Genomic DNA, 15,922 nt, shown 5'->3' with positions numbered 1-15,922 from the left:
CGAAATATAATAAAAATTCCAGTACATGGATTTGTGACTCCGTGCAAAACACCTAACCTTGGGTAAACAAAGCAGCCTGTGTACCCAACCAATGAAAGTAAGTAAAGGAAACCATGTCTGCTTTTTCTTCATATCCTGATGTATATATCCTGTGGATTTCAAGTCCCTAGGTGGAATAGGAAAAGTACACTAATTGCTGGAACTTCATCGCTTGATTTCTCAAAACCATGATTTTGCACTTTAAAAAATATCTCCTCCTTTGCACTTCTTGTTATAAGCAGGGCTTATGAACGTATGTGTAAGGAGTAGGGTCTACTATCAAAACTATTGTTTGAAATTGATTTTGATTTTTGAGAAATATTTGTCAGTTATCTTTTTCATCGAACATTAAAAAATATTATTTTTCTATTGTATAAAACCAAACGATAGTAGCCGTTAGTTTCCTATCCTTCCTAATTAAAATGCTTTTTGAATGAAATAAATCAGATTATAAATAGGGGAGGAGTTGCACTTAGAACATAAGGAATTTAACATGGGATTCGCAATTTTATAACCCCCCCTTAAGGGAGACTTGTCACGCAAATTTTACGATTTTACCTTAAAATATTACGTTTTTTTTATTTTGGTGTAGAAAGATAGCTAAGGCTTCAAGAATGACTGTGGTAAAGTGATTTTGACTTTCCTCAGTAATTACTATGTCAATATTGACTTATTGTGACCCCCAGCCAAGCGCACCGCGCGGCAGCGCAACAGCATCTACCTTTATATTGCTATCAGGGTTATATTTGGCCACACATATACTGATATGACATAGGTGTTTGTGTAATAATCGCAGCTCATAATTTCACATTTTAAATCTGCGTGACAAAATTCCCTTAACCTCTTGGAAAAATGTCCTGTCCATATTGAAGGGGACCCCTTAATTAAACTTGACCTTCAATAAATCGTTCAAGTAATTCGCCTTGCACTCGATTATATACGATGGTTTGCTGTACCCTTTTTAGCAAGACGCGAGCCAGCCAGTCACTCACTCCATTTTTCTACGCAGGGCAAAGGAAAGATGCAGACCTACTGGCTGAATGGAGAGCATACTTCTGGAGCCTAAGGCGCGCCACCTGTCCCCCTCCCCCTTCACAATCATTCCAACGTCCAGCAGGCCACCGCCTCCGGGCAGACGCGCTGTCGTTCTAGGCCGCAGCACCCCCTCCCCCCCCGAGAAGCCCATCATCGTGAGGTGGATGGACGAAAGGACTCTTCCCTCCAGCCTCCAGGGGCCGCGACGCTGCCCTCACGCCTTGCTCCTGAGCGCTCTCCTCAACTCGGACTCACCCACCGACAGCTTGCAGGATGTTCATAGCCTTGCGTACCTCTCGTCTAGTCGTGGCGCATCAGTAATTGATCCATTAAGTTACTGAGTATTATTACGTAAAATAATGGATGATGACAGTTTTGTTTCAGACTCTGTGAAGCCAAAGTAAACACTCAACCGGATGTGGTAGCATTTTACTCTGTGTCGCCATAGTTTGATCACTTTAGTTACGCCGACTATCGTAATCAGTGAAGTATTTATTGAATAACAACTGGACAATGCAGAGACTCCTTCCAGTGTGCTGCCCCCTGGAGAAGCCACTGAGCCAAGTAAAGGGGTTCGGGCCAGTGTGGGGCACCGTGTTGGGGCGACGACGAGCTGCAGCGCGGCTCTCTGGTTCCCTGGGCCCGCGTGGATGCCGTGCCCGCCTCGAGCCCGCCAGCACCACGCCAGGACCAGGCAGCCCGCCCCACCAGCAGCACTAACCTTCTTGCTATCAACCCAAGATATTTCAGAGGAGTGACCGACGGAGTGTGAGTTTTTTGTTCCATCAAGACATATTTGTCTGCTAATTTAACGAGTGCATCAGTGGCTCCGTCGCTATGAAGCTTTCGAATTAAACACCTCATGAAGGGACTGAAGTGGAGTTTGTTTTGTCTAAGCGTTTGTGTAGGTCGGTTGTACTTGGTGTCGCTGGTTCGTGGTGTGTGTCAGGGATCGAAGTTCACTCAGTGTTGATATGTTTGCAAGCCTGAACTGTTCAGTTTCAGTCGTTCATTTTAATAAGTGGTAACTGTAGGTATGTAAGGAACTTTTTTTTGCTAACGTGTTCACTGTAGTTAGGCTTGACAGCCAATGTTAAGTCCCGTCTTAAGATGCTGTTTATGTATATTTAATGTGTGTGTGGTCAGCTACACTTCATTTGTGTTTGTTTTTTCGATCAAATGGAAGCTAATTTGACACAGCACACGAGTCCCCTTAGTTGTTTCGTCCGACGTCCAGCAGCGCCACCTGCTCCGCCAATTCAGCGATGCGCCTCGTTGCTGGAGGTGGCGTGCGCCGCCCAGCCTCACATCGAGCCGGTGCGGCTGGCTGCCGTCTGGACCAAGTGCGTTGTGCTGTTCTCAATGGATATGCCTTTCCTGCCTCCCCTTCCCTTTCCGCCCTGTGACCATCTTCCTCAGCCCTTAGCGTTTCTGTCTTTCCCTTGTATTCTGCTCCTCACGTAACTCCTCTTTACTCCCTGCTGGCCCTGCATCTGGATAAGTTTCCTCAGTTTCCACTCTGTCGACCGCCCTCCCGAGCCTCGCCATCGCCCCTCAGAGCACAAGCAACCCCCCGCTGGCCCTCGGGTCCCGCGCCCAACCCTGGAAGCAGCCCTTCAGCCGGCACTTACCGACATGTTTCATGAGAAACCAACATCTGCGAGACCTTTCTTCTCGCGGCAGATGTTAGACATTCTTGAAGAAGAATACAAAATGTAGTAAAGTACGAATTCAATTAAATCAATAGTCTTAATATCTTAAAATTGTATTTGGACATTTAAGTCATTGTATAATTTATGTAAGTGTATTCCTTATGATGAATTTAGTTTCTTGCTATTTAGCAAACTTCATCGTATCAGTATAGTATTTATGTTATGTATAGAGAATATGAAGTTTGTTCCATAACAGATACGTAGGTGTTGTATTAATGGATCTTTTCGCATCACCACAAGATGGGGGCGAAGCCCCACGCCAGGCCGTGCGTGACTGCCCAAGACACTAACTCACCTACTCGACGCCACAGTCCTTCGGCGCCGCCCCGGCCGCCGCGCAGCCCCTCCCTTCCCTCCTGCAGCCACTCAGGAGTGCACGCCAGCAAGATATATTTTCTCGCGGCTGAATTTATCTTCAACTTTCACCTAGTATCTTTCAGAAATTTGGCTGCAATGTATTTTACCAATAAATATATGATATAATTATGATAAAGACATGGAATGATAATTATATGTGAATAATATTGTACAAACGCTCGTGTTTTCGTAGACAAGAAAATATATTTCCACGGAATTCTCTTCACCGCCCTATTAGATGATTCATGTTCAGTGTTGGCCTAGCCGAGGCGTCAGTGTATAACCGCTGATATTGTTTAGCCTAAGAAATTATACTTTGTAGAGCTGCCAAATAGTGAAAATGTAGCAGAGTCGACGGCTGCCCTGTACACCTACACACACAGAGGGTGGAGTAAAGTCTGACGGACAGGCGGCCATTGTTACATGATTTCACAGGTGGTCAGCGGGCGGAGTGGGCAGGCATGGCATGCCCTGTGCATCCCGCCAGTCCTCCGTGCGCTGACGCCACCCGTGGCGAGGCCTTTCTATCAAATTTGCTCCTGAGCCCCACCCTACGGGACGTGTGTGTGTAAGTCAACGGTCTGACGAAACAAGCGGCCCCAGCGGCAAAAGGTCATGGTTTTCCCGAAAAGCGAGGGTGTGCGGGCCTCCGCGGCCGCGCCACCCCCCTGGGCTCCTGCCGGCCGGGCACCGTGCAGGCCCTGCGTCTTGTAAGTATGAAGAACATGGCGCGTATTCAGTATGCCCAAATAAATTATTGTGAACAGACCGCTTGTGTTATTCATACTCAGAATATTTCAACACCATATTTTATGAAGGTATTTCTTCATATATCTTAACCGCATAAACGTGTACCACCACAGAGTTTTAGAAACCACTGTAAATGAATTTGAGAGAGAAAATTAATGAATTGGTGAACTTGAAACAATATTGGAATGCTACATCCTTGAGCCCATCCCAGACCCTGATTGCAGAAGAAACGAGGTCTTTGAAAGGTGTGTACGTCCACCCACAATAGCGATTTCAGAGATGAACATACACCTTAATTACACTTGCATTTTATGGACAACACAAGTGAGTGTCGTATATTTTCTAGTTCGTCTTGTTATATTAGCCGATATGTAACCGTTGCATGCATTTTTCCATTTCTTATAAGTGGCGGGCTTTCCTATCATAATTAGAGCTTACCCAGTGTTTAATTACCACATTTACTTCTCGTTACCTTGGAGGAAGTATTTTTGCTTAGTTTTTTTCTTACCAGCAAACATCTGAAACCATTGAGAAGTAAACGCAACAGAAGGTTCACAATGTCTAACAAATCACATAATCACTTCTCCGACCACCGCTGTTCGGTGAACCGAGGCGATGCTCGAAGAGTCGAATATGTGATTCGCCGGCGGCTCGCTGCCCGCCAGGCAGGGACGCAGTGCACCGCCGCCACACCGGACGAAGGGTCACGCGGGCTATTTTATCCATGTGTATCGGATGTGCGTCCTCCACTGTGGTCATTGCAGATCCTGGTGACTCCCTATGGTAATGGTGTTAGCCCAGTGATTATCCCCATAATATCCTGCCTTTTTTTTTTTTTTTTTTTTTTTTTTTTTACGTCGCTACCTATTGCGTCAGTAGGCATCTTCCCGGTGGGGCCTGATGGTCGGCCCAAGGCTTCTTCCCGGTGGGGCCTGATGGTCGGCTCAGCCCGTTCTGGCGCAGGCGAGTGTTTATTGTGGCACCATCTTGCACTGTCTAGGTAAACAAAATAATCGGTGATCGGGAAGGCGGGGGGACGGTGTTAAGATTCAGGAAAGAGGCCGCCGAGTGCGTGGATGTCTCGTGAAGTTGATACTCTTTCAGCTGACGTTAAAGGCTTTTTTTGCATAAAAATAACAGGCTTGCTCTAGCGACGGGCGCGGCGGCGGTGCAGCTTGTGTTGCGAGAAATACCTCCTTGCAGAAATAAGTCGCATATACATGTGGGCGTATCCATGGGGGGGCGCAGCCCCCCCTGGTTAGAAGGGGGGGTCGAGGGGGCACAGCCCCCTCGTTAGCAGGTCGTAAAGTTCGGTTGGAAAAGATTAAATATACTCCCCCACTCTAAGCCTTCGACGAGCTATTTTGCAACTGCGGCGTCACCACCATCGCCGCGGCCAGCACCCGAGGAGGAGACGCGCTTTCGTAAACATTATTCCCCTATTTTTAAGAGTAAAAAAAAAGGTCCTTGAATTGGATTTTGAAAGCGTATCCATGAATGTTGAAGGTTTGTAGAAAAGATATATGAAGAGACAGTGATGTTTCATAAAGTAGATAATGAGATACTGGCACGGTACTAAAACGAATCTTTACCCATTTCCACAAGGCAGTGGGAGTCCACAAATTTGCGAAATGACCATAACTTCAAACCACTCAGTTGGAGGGTGAAAGGGTGAGAAAGAAAACACTACTATCCATATCAGACCCCCCTATGACATACCGTTTTTCGCAAATATCGTTCAAACGAAGACTCGGATCAGCATGGTGCTGTGGCACGAATTGTTTCACACACTCCGCTAATTTTTGACACTATTGTGGACTGCCAGATGCGGTTAATTATGGCGTAGATGACTGTGATGGCAAAACCTACGTGAGCCACTTACACATTCGAACAGGTTAGGCGTGACGTATTTGTGACGTATCCTCCACCTACTTCCACCCCTGGCTTCTCCTACTCCCACCCGTCCCTTTCCCTCCCTCCTACCCTCCTCTTTCTCCCCCATATCTCCCTCCTCTCTCTCTCTCTCTCTCTCTCTCTCTCTCTCTCTCTCTCTCTCTCTCTCTCCCCCCCCTCAGTGGTCCAGTGTAACACGATTGACTCCTTTAAAAACAAGCTCGACCGTCACCACTTCCTTCAACTTAATATTATCTAGAGTTGAAATGCAACGTTTTGGAGCCTTCTGATTAATGTAGAATCACTTAGGTTTAAGGACAGACCACCTAGTCTGGACCATGGGGTCTGTGTGGTCTGATTTTCTATGTAAATATATGTAAATCTGTAAATCTCTTTTCCACTTGAGTTGTACAAGAGATATGAACCCATGCACACACAAGTATGACTTGAATTAATGGCAGATAAGTAGAAATTATATGCCGATTAAGGTTGGATAGTTTATGCAAGCAATCGTAATTGATGTTATTGCTTGTTTCACCGTTATACCGTATTTGGTAAGTGAAGAAGGTAACATGGTAAGTATCGGGCATGCTGCCGATAGACGGCTGATACCCACATCCTGTGGAGGAAGGAGTATTTCATCGCTGTCACTGTCAGCCATGGTCTGCGTGGGTGCAAAGGAGGCATCGCACTACGACTCTTCCATATGTTTAACCAAGAGAATATCGAGAACAAATTAAGGATAAGTCTGAATAGGTAAATAATGAATCAAAGTTATATTTCGTAGTTACAGATAAAACAGTCGTGTGTATAAAACACCCAACCATACTTAGCATATACTTTCGAGATATCCGCCATTATAGACAAGTAATGTGTGCATAACTTTACATCTCATGTACACACACACACACACACACACACACACACACACACACACACACACACAGAGAGAGAGAGAGAGAGAGAGAGAGAGAGAGAGAGAGAGAGAGAGAGAGAGAGAGAGAGAGAGAGAGAGGAGGGAGAAAGAGGAGGGAGGAGGGAGGAGGGAGGCTGGGGTGGAAGTAGGTGGGGGATACGTCACAAATACGTCACGCCTAACCTGTTCGAATGTGTAAGTGGCTCACGTAGGTTTTGCCATCACAGTCATGAGTAAACGTCATAATTAACCGCATCTGGCAGTCCACAATAGTGTCAAAAATTAGCGGAGTGTGTGAAACAATTCGTGCCACAGCACCATGCTGATCCGAGTCTTCGTTTGAACGATATTTGCGAAAAATGGTATGTCATAGGGGGGTCTGATATGGATAGTAGGTGTTAAAAATGGCAATGGAGATGAGCATTAAAGGGAAAGAAGGTACAACAGAAAAAGTTATAAAGAGAAGAGGTTTGAGATTGTTTTATTAATACAAGGGAAGGGAACGGAAGTAAATGAAGACTTCTGATAGTTTAATATTTACACTGTAAAAGGAGTGACCCAGACAAAGCAGCATGCAAGTTTGTTAACAGTGGAAACAGGAAGAGGGAAAACGGGTGGCAATAAATACCAGCAAAAGGCTAAAATCAGGAGAAATAATCACAAGAGGTTCACGATATCTAACAAATCACATAATCACCTCTTCCTCGAGCACCGTTATTCTGTGAACCGAGGCGGTGCTCGATGAGTCGAGTATGTCCGTCAGGCAGGGACGCAGAGCACCGCCGCCACACTGGACGAAGGGTCACGCGAGATACTTATTCGACGTGTATCCGATGTGCTTCCTCCACTGCGGTCATCACAGACCCTGGTGAGTTCCTGTGGTAATGGTTTTAGCCCACTGACTATCTCCATAATGTCGTGCCCTTGTCTAGGTAAGTAATCGGTGTGAATTGTGTGTCGGGGGGGTGGGGGTGGGGGTGGGGGATTAAGATGCAGGAAAGAGGCCGCCGAGTGTGTGGATCTCTCGTGGCGTTAATAGTACTTTCAGCTGACAGTATAGGCGACAATATCAGATTTTTGGAGAAATTTACAACTCCCGCAGCATAACAGGAGAAATGGGATGATTGTACAAGGTTGTACGAGTTTAAAACTGCCTCATTTTTTTTTTTTTTTTTACGTGCCAGCCCATAGCGCCGGTAGGCTTTCTTGAGGTCTGAATGGTAGTCGGCCCCAGCCCGTCTTGGCGCAGGCAAGTGTTTTATAGTGGCGCCATCTTTTCTTGGCTCATGCTGTCCCCCGGAGCTCGTTCTTGATTTACTTGGACGGTTTCCTCTAGAGGCCGGGTTGATGAGTGATCTTCAGGATAGCATGGGGTAGTCTTAAGCCACTCGGCGGTGACTGAAAAATCCAAGGTGGTAGCGACGGATTCGAACCCGTGTCGTCCATTACACGGTGAATGCGGGTGGCCCGCACGCAAACCACTCAGCCACCGCCTACCCATGAACACCTATTTATTGGTAATTATCCGGAGTAGTTGTACGTTAGATATAGCGTTATTAACTGTATTCAAGCTCAAATTGAGGAACATACGATTTCTAGTAGCTATTCAAAAGTAGGTACCCGTTACGGTGGTTGACTACTTTGTTGTTCTCTTGGCTGAAAATCGTTTCCGTCGATAATTATTCGTTTCTGAAGTATGAGCAGCTATAAAAAATAGTTAAGTGGATACGAATGATCATTCCCAACCTTACGACTGTGAAAACATTAACATGCTGTACCTTTCCACCATTATTCGGATATTATTGATACATTATATTATCACCAAAAACAACATACGTTTTGACACGTCTACTCATGATCCAATATTATCTAGGGTAGATAACGTATCTTATAAAAAAAACAAAGTTGATTCTTGTTATACATATTCAGTTGTCATCGTACGCTAGTTGTCCCTTGAAATTTTCTTTCATTCCCGTTTTCTTAGTGACTTACAAGAAATATGTTATGTGATGCCACTTGATCTGCAGCCAAGCACTTTACATAATCCCATATTGAGCAATAACATCATTGAAAACTGCATACCTGGGCACTTCCGCACCTCGGTCCGGACCTCCGCACCTGCGGACCGCCAAACGAGGTGCGGAAGCCCGGAAAGTTTTCAAAGGTGCGGAAGTAACAGGTGCGGACAGGCGAAATTTTGAGTCCAGACTTCCGCACCTGAGATTTTCAAAGATAAAAAAACGAAGACGACAAACAGTCCGCGGCATTACTTTCGCTCGTTTTGGCGGGCTGTGTGTTACCAGCTGATCACTGTATCAAGTTTTTTTTCTTTTCAGAATCTTTTGACTTAGTGATTCACTGCGATTGTTTAGTATTATTGCCTTGTACTATTTTGTTTTATTTTTGAGGTGCGGACTAGTTTTTTTCAGGCGCGCTTTAATAGTTTTGGGTACAGTAGCAGAGGTGAGGAGGTCCGGTAGCGGACCGAGCGAAAAAAAATTTAGGCGCGGAAGTACAGGTGCGGACTACCTTCGTCTGAGGTGCGGAGGAGCGGTAGCGGACTACCCCAAATCCAGTAACGCGCCCAGCTCAAAACTGCTAGTATTCAGATATGTTTGCTAGCAGGCTAGGTCAAGGCTAGGCCGACTGCCTCCTGAGTGGCACCTATATGAGCGTCAGCCAGCCACAGGCCACCTTTAGTGGTAACAGTGGTCACCCCCAATAGTATCTCTAGCTTCCCATCTTGCTGGTCGCGGTTCGATTCCCGGCCACGACAAAGTTCATTCCTCTTCCTCCAGGTTTATACTAATTTCTGCTATAACTCGGTGAGCAGAAGTTTGTATCAGATAAAGGACTCTGTCTTTATAGATAAATAGATTTGAGGTGGGCGTGAGGTAGAGGTGGTAACTTGGGTAGCGTTGATTATGATTGACGAGTGGATGAGCATTAGAAGGAAGGAAGGGACAACAGATAAGCTATATAGAGAAAAGAAGTTTGAGATCTGAAATAATTAATGAAGTGACTTTGTTAACACAAAGCGATGGAAGGAAAGTAACTGGAGACTATAGTTATAATACAATGTTTACAATGTAATGCGATTAATCAAGACATGATGGCATTTAAGTTTTAGTTAAAAAGGATAATGGATGGAAATTGGAAGTGGGAGAACAGTTGGAGAAAGTGTTATTTCACTAGAAGAGAGGGCAACAGTTTGAGAAAATTCTACTGAAAGATACTGCTGTACATTGAGGGTGTGAGGGCTCACTGAGGAAGGTAATATTATAGCAGTTAAGATACCAAATAATCAAATATCATGGAGTACAGTTTTATATTATATGGGAAGAGAAAACATAGGAAAGTAGGAAAAAATATTTGACCCTGTTTTAGAGGTGAAAAAATGGTAGGAAATAATATATTGATAAAATTATGGGGGATGCTAATGGCCATAAAACACTTAATAAAATGGTTGATATAAATAAGGTAGTTCCTAACTTTAACAGAAACAGAACTGGAAGGTGGAACATAATTATGGTACTGCGCAGAAATGGATTGGCATATTTGTTGACAACTACATAATAGTTAATGAAGCTGTGGGCAAGCAGGACATGATTTTGGGAGATAATGAAAACAGACATTTTAGACTATATTATAAGTACATCAGGAAAAAGGGTAGGAACAAACAAGAGACTTGGGACGAAGAAAAAATAATAACTTTAAAAATGGAATTTAAAAACAAAAAAATGGAGCAGTATAAAAAGTGTCTGAATTTTTTACCTATTAAATCATTAATGTCAGCTGGAGAAATTATGCACTGTGAGTAATTTGCACTTCGGGTAATGAGAGAATAATTCTAATTTACGATGGTAAATCATGGGGAAAATTTTTACATCATGCGACCCTGGCTGAAGTGCCAAAAAGTGACGTCAAGTGCCGAAGCATCGAAACTTCGACACGTAACTCACGTAAACATGAGGCCTAAAGCCTACCACTCGGATACAAGACACCGACCCGTCGCCACCTGCTCCCCGAGTCAATTTACCGTCTCACCTTCCCACAACCTTTATGATTATTATTTTATTTGTACACGTGTAAATAAGCACAACGCACAATGTGGCGTAATTACACATTGTCCATGGGTTACAAGAGACAGCAGTTTACTCACACCGGCCTTAATATCACTGTAATGGCCAGAGATGCAGATAAGGATAAGGTATCCTTTGGCTTGATGCTAGAGAATCGGCATAAGGTCTCAAGGGCCCGGGTTTGATTCCCAGGCGAGTTGTTGAAAAATAAACAATTATCTACCAACATATTCTCCTAACACTTCACAAAACTCTTCTCTTTCTGAACTTCTTTCACTCCCAGACCCATAGACACTCCTAAACACCCATCTCACTCTACTAAACTTCATTTTTACCCACAACTTACAAGGTCACTGCCTTCCATTCTGCCATACACACTCCCATTTTTCCATATAAATTATCTTCTCTCCATACTTTACTGTATTCACTCCACCAAGTCACACCTCATTGCCACCTTTCAATTTTGTCTATCTATGCCAGTCCATGTCCCTTTCATTGGTTTGATAAATCACTCTTATCTTTATTCTCTCTGCAACATCCATACACATACACATTCATACTGACAATTTTGACATTTCATGCCCTTATGGCTGTTGAGTTTGTGCTGTCTTCCTTAAGGACAGTGTACGAGGGGAGTCCAAGCCCCTCGCTCCCAGGGCTATTCAACCAATAATCTTTGGTGCCAATAGTCACCAGGTCCCTATACATTGTTGGAGAGGTAGGAGCATAGTATAAACAATAACTTTTCAGTCATTGTACTGTTTGTATTTCACCACATATCCCACGTCAGGTTTCCTTTCTTCCTATTTCATCACAAATGTAATTTCTACCATGGCGCTTTTCAGGAAGATAAATCGTTGCTGGTGTGGAGAGTACTGGAAGCACCTCACTGCTGACCAGCCATCATTATCATCACAAAATGTGGAAGTGAGTAGTTTTGAGCTTTCTATATTTTGCTGTATTTCCCTCTATCTAGAAGTAAATATGAATTTACAGCTGTTGCTAAACAGTGACATAACTATGATGGAGTCCGTGGAGGCTATGGTTCCCAGAGAGAACTGTTAGGCTTCTCATATGAAATATGATTTTATGCAATTTAGCAGAGAAAGTTCAGTATGTACAATCGGCCCCACCAACAGTTAACTTTGGCCCCCCAAGGGTTCCCTCATATTCAGACTCAAACTGAAATATTGAATTATCCTTACTTTCCACATTCATCATATTCACCTCTTAAAACCTAAGTACTTCTTAAGTTATATCCATTGAAGGCTATGAGAGTTCAGGAATCAATCATACGGTGTGATGTGCAATAATAAAGGGTAACTATAGAGATTTCTCTCTATTAGTGTCTCATGAATGTAAAAATGCACTCCTTTCCTGAGAGTTCAGGTGCCATGATAAAAGTTTAACTGGACCCAATAGTGAAGAAACTTTGCATTAAAAATGTCCAAATTCCTGATCTTGATTTCTGGAGGAAGTTAATCAAGTCAATAGAAACAAAAATGCAAGAGTACTTTATAGACTTTTTTATTATTTTGGTATTTCAAAATATCTTTTCATCCTTTCCATCCAACAGAATCATAAAGGCACACAAGCTCCATCCCACAATCCCAAATTCAAACTAATACAGTCCGTTCAACTGAAGCTCACAGGCTGCATTTGTCTGCTTCTCCTGATTGATGGGACTGTCCCATTGCTCACATACAGGTAAGCAGTCACTCACATGCTCTGATGCTATATGCCTCTACATTTTTTTGCCTGAGCTCACCTTCTAAACAAGATAGACCATTTTGGTTGGTACTATTGGACTCGGTAGTGATTGTAAAATCTAAATGTTTGTAAAAACTTGGTACATAAAACAATAAATCATGATAAAAAGAGAACCCTTCCAAAATCTTTACAAAGCAAACCCTTGCTTTAACAAACCAGTTGGAGGGAAGGAAGTGGTTAAATCTGAAAATCTGATGGGTATAGTCCAAGTCATGACAGGGTTTAGTTCTGACAGGCGTGGTAAGTCAAAATTTGCATTGAAAAATAAATAAAAATGGAGGCATGAATAGAGCAGCATTTTTTGACCCCCCCACTGGCCTCATGTGCTGGCTTGAATTCAGTTAACCCATTAGCCACACAACATTGAGCAGCATTACACAATGGAAATATCAAGTTTGACAAAATGATGGCATTAGCCAAACACCCTGCAGAGTCACTAAGCAGGAAATTGTACAGGCAAGTAAAGGTAAACATAGGAAACTTCATAGTTATGAGTGTGGCCAGTGTCACCTCTGTTGCATCTTCTTGCCTTCTACACAAACCATTTCATAATATATATAAAAGCATTTGTGATCAGATTATGTATCATCTATTTTGGGGGGTTTATATCATGGCACAAATTTGGCCCGTCACTGCTACACAGTAAAGCCACAAATCTGGCCCGTCACTGCTACCGGGTTAAATGCTCACCTATAAGATCTGCTGCTGGAATATTGCGAATGAGCTATTATTGTGGGATGCCTTGTTGTACTTGCTGATCAACTCTCTGGTTTGGTTCACAGCCCCACCAGTGGTGAGTTGTGTGGCTAAAGAGTGAACTGAACATGCTACACTCCACCCACGCTCCCATTGTAAGTACTGCTCCCGCTACAGTGGCTGCTTTACCAGTTTATAAGCCTACAGTCTGCTATACAAGCATACTGCTAGATCTAGCAGATATCAGTTGGCTAGCATGTAAGCTGAGCAAGGGTGAAGTTAGTCTACCGAGTTGTTTCCACCCCTTATATGTCTCAGCTGATTGGTAGTAACACGTTAAAGAATTTAACAAAATCTACAGAGTGTATTGTGACACGCTTACAAGATTGGACCAACAACCAATGGTATCCCTCACTTGCTAGGCAACTGGGCACCTACTATAAAACTGTGCAGTATACAGGAATCATTTCTTAGAGATTTATTACTGTATTATTCATTAAATCAGTAATGATCTTGACCCTTTCACGCACCAAAAGTTTAATAAGTTTCTCTTTCCACTGTGACATCCATCTGGGGCTCCCTAGGGGGCCTCGCGGAATGGCCTGAACGTGCGGTGAAAATTTTATCGATTTCACCCACGAGTATTCTTTTTTCCTGGCATTATTATATATCATTGCTTTAGGAAGAGATTATTCTGCCTTATGAAAGAAAAAAATATCAAGAAATGCAAATAAATAGCGAAGTTTACCGACACTGCAAAAAACAATTTAAAGGGACGACAGTCGCGCTCACAGGCTGCCTGCTGAGAGGCAACCAAACCACTTGAAATCCAATGGCACGAGAGCTGACAAATAGGTCTAGCTTTGATCTTTGACGCAAAAAAAATTGACGCGATTCTGAAAGATACTTTATTTTTGGCGACACAATTCAAGTCAAACCCTCATGTAGACGATTCCATTTTGCCACAAATCGCGTCGTGGTGTGTGAAAGGGTTAAAAAAAATTAATTACCCAATAACATGGAAGTGTCACTACAGATCAGCTGAGATTTGTTAACAATGCAGATAAATAGGTGCTTGCTCCACACACCCCTGCTACTGCACCTAACTAGTTATAAAACTGCACTTGATAGCGGAAATGCGTGATAAATGAATTGAAGAATCAATAGGAATAATTCTAATTGGCTATTGGACAGCCAATTTACCTACATTTTGTGCCTATATTACCTCTCTCTGGACAAACTTTCCTGCTAAACACTGTATTAACATATTATACTTATTATAACACTCAAACCACTACCTTATTATGCTCAGCGATGGTTGGATTTTTACAAGGTTGCTTTCCTATTGTTATCACAAAAAAAATGGGTGGGTTTGGTTCACTCGCAACCACATAACTCCTAATGGGTGGGGAGCGATCCAACCCAACCTGGACAGTCAATCAGCTGACCCCAACAACAACAGCTCCCTCACATACTCTCTCAGCAGCTCTAATAGGAGACCATTTACCAGAAACAGCAATCGTAGGTGAACGAAACATTCGTAGAAGGCAACAAGGTGCAGCAGAGGTGATACCGGTCACACCCATAGAACTACACCACCACCATTGTTAAAAAGACTGAACCCCCCACCTACACAACCCTCTCACAACAACTTGGGCCATTTGGCTAACACCGCCATCATGACACAACTTGTTCACTCCAATGCATAATATAGCACAATGTTTTGTGGCTGTTTCACCAACTGAACACAGGGCAACTTTCACTGTTGTCAATGGAGAGACACTCACTTGACTGAATAAGTGGGAGAATGGAGGGAGCAATGATGGTTATCGTAGCACCAATCAGTTGCCGTGTGATCAAGGGAGTTGCTCTGGTGATAAATATTTTTATTATTTCCTTGACATGTGTGAGTGACTGCATACCTCCTTGTGAGCGAAAGAACAGTTCAGTCAAAAGAGCAATTCAGCCAAGCAGGAGAAGCATGACAAATGCAGCCGAGGCTCCAGGTGCAAGTCTCAGTTGAACAGGAGATTTCTTATGTCTTAATTTGCTTCTTTGCTTTTTTTACCATTACTTCTCATTTTTCTACTCTTTGTATTCTGTCTCTTTGCATTTATGTTCTGTCTCTTTGCATTTATGTTCTGTCTCTTTGCATTTATATTCTGTCTCTTTGCATTTATATTCTGTCTCTTTGCATTTGTATTTTCTCTCTTTGCATTTATATTTTGTCTCTTTGCATTTGTATTTTGTCTCTTTGCATTTATATTCTGTCTCTTTGCATTTGTATCCTGTCTCTTTGCATTTGTATCCTGTCTCTTTGCATTTGTATTCTGTTTCTTAAGTTTCTTTTTCTTAATTTTCTTTCTTATTTTATTTGCCCTTTTAGCAATTTCATTTTCTTGTACTCCATTGAATGCTGCTTCACCTTTCCTCTCAAAAGCTCTTTTTTTCAAGTAATACAGTGTGTATCTTTCTGCATATTCTAAAAGTTCATCAAGTCTCTCAACAGGAGGCTCATACAGACCTTTTAGAGTCTTTGCGATTTGGACACGGATTTCTTCTGGAACATTCTGCTTATTTGAACACATTTTGATTTTCGTCATCAGTCTCTTCATTTTAGAATATATTTGGTTACCTTCTCCAAATTTATCTTTACCAATGACAGCCATTGC

General features: G+C 43.0%; 1 protein-coding gene and 1 long non-coding RNA gene across 5 annotated transcripts in view; both read left to right on the top strand.

The window, feature by feature from the left end:
• The window catches only part of LOC126995643 (atrial natriuretic peptide receptor 1-like), a 173,398-nt gene extending 169,487 nt beyond the window's left edge, over positions 1–3,911 (top strand). For both annotated transcript variants that reach the window (XM_050855382.1, XM_050855381.1), the window contains one exon: positions 1,049–3,911. In XM_050855382.1, the coding sequence (XP_050711339.1) occupies positions 1,049–1,105 (57 nt within the window). In that variant the 3' untranslated portion in view covers positions 1,106–3,911. The remainder of the gene's footprint in view (positions 1–1,048) is intronic.
• Positions 3,912–7,105: 3,194 nt separating this feature from the next.
• Positions 7,106–15,296, top strand: LOC126995644 (uncharacterized). 3 transcript variants are annotated; one of them, XR_007750563.1, is made up of 3 exons: positions 7,106–7,570; positions 11,630–11,711; positions 12,361–15,296. It is a non-coding gene; the product is annotated as an uncharacterized LOC126995644 (long non-coding RNA). The 3 variants fall into 3 exon arrangements; XR_007750565.1 differs by lacking the exon at positions 7,106–7,570 and adding an exon at positions 7,595–7,634; XR_007750564.1 differs by lacking the exon at positions 7,106–7,570 and adding an exon at positions 7,774–8,219.
• Positions 15,297–15,922: the final 626 nt, after the last annotated feature.

Source organism: Eriocheir sinensis, chromosome 8, assembly GCF_024679095.1.
Source record: "Eriocheir sinensis breed Jianghai 21 chromosome 8, ASM2467909v1, whole genome shotgun sequence".
Classification (NCBI taxonomy): Eukaryota; Metazoa; Arthropoda; class Malacostraca; order Decapoda; family Varunidae; genus Eriocheir; species Eriocheir sinensis.
This window is presented reverse-complemented; position numbering and strand designations above follow the sequence as displayed.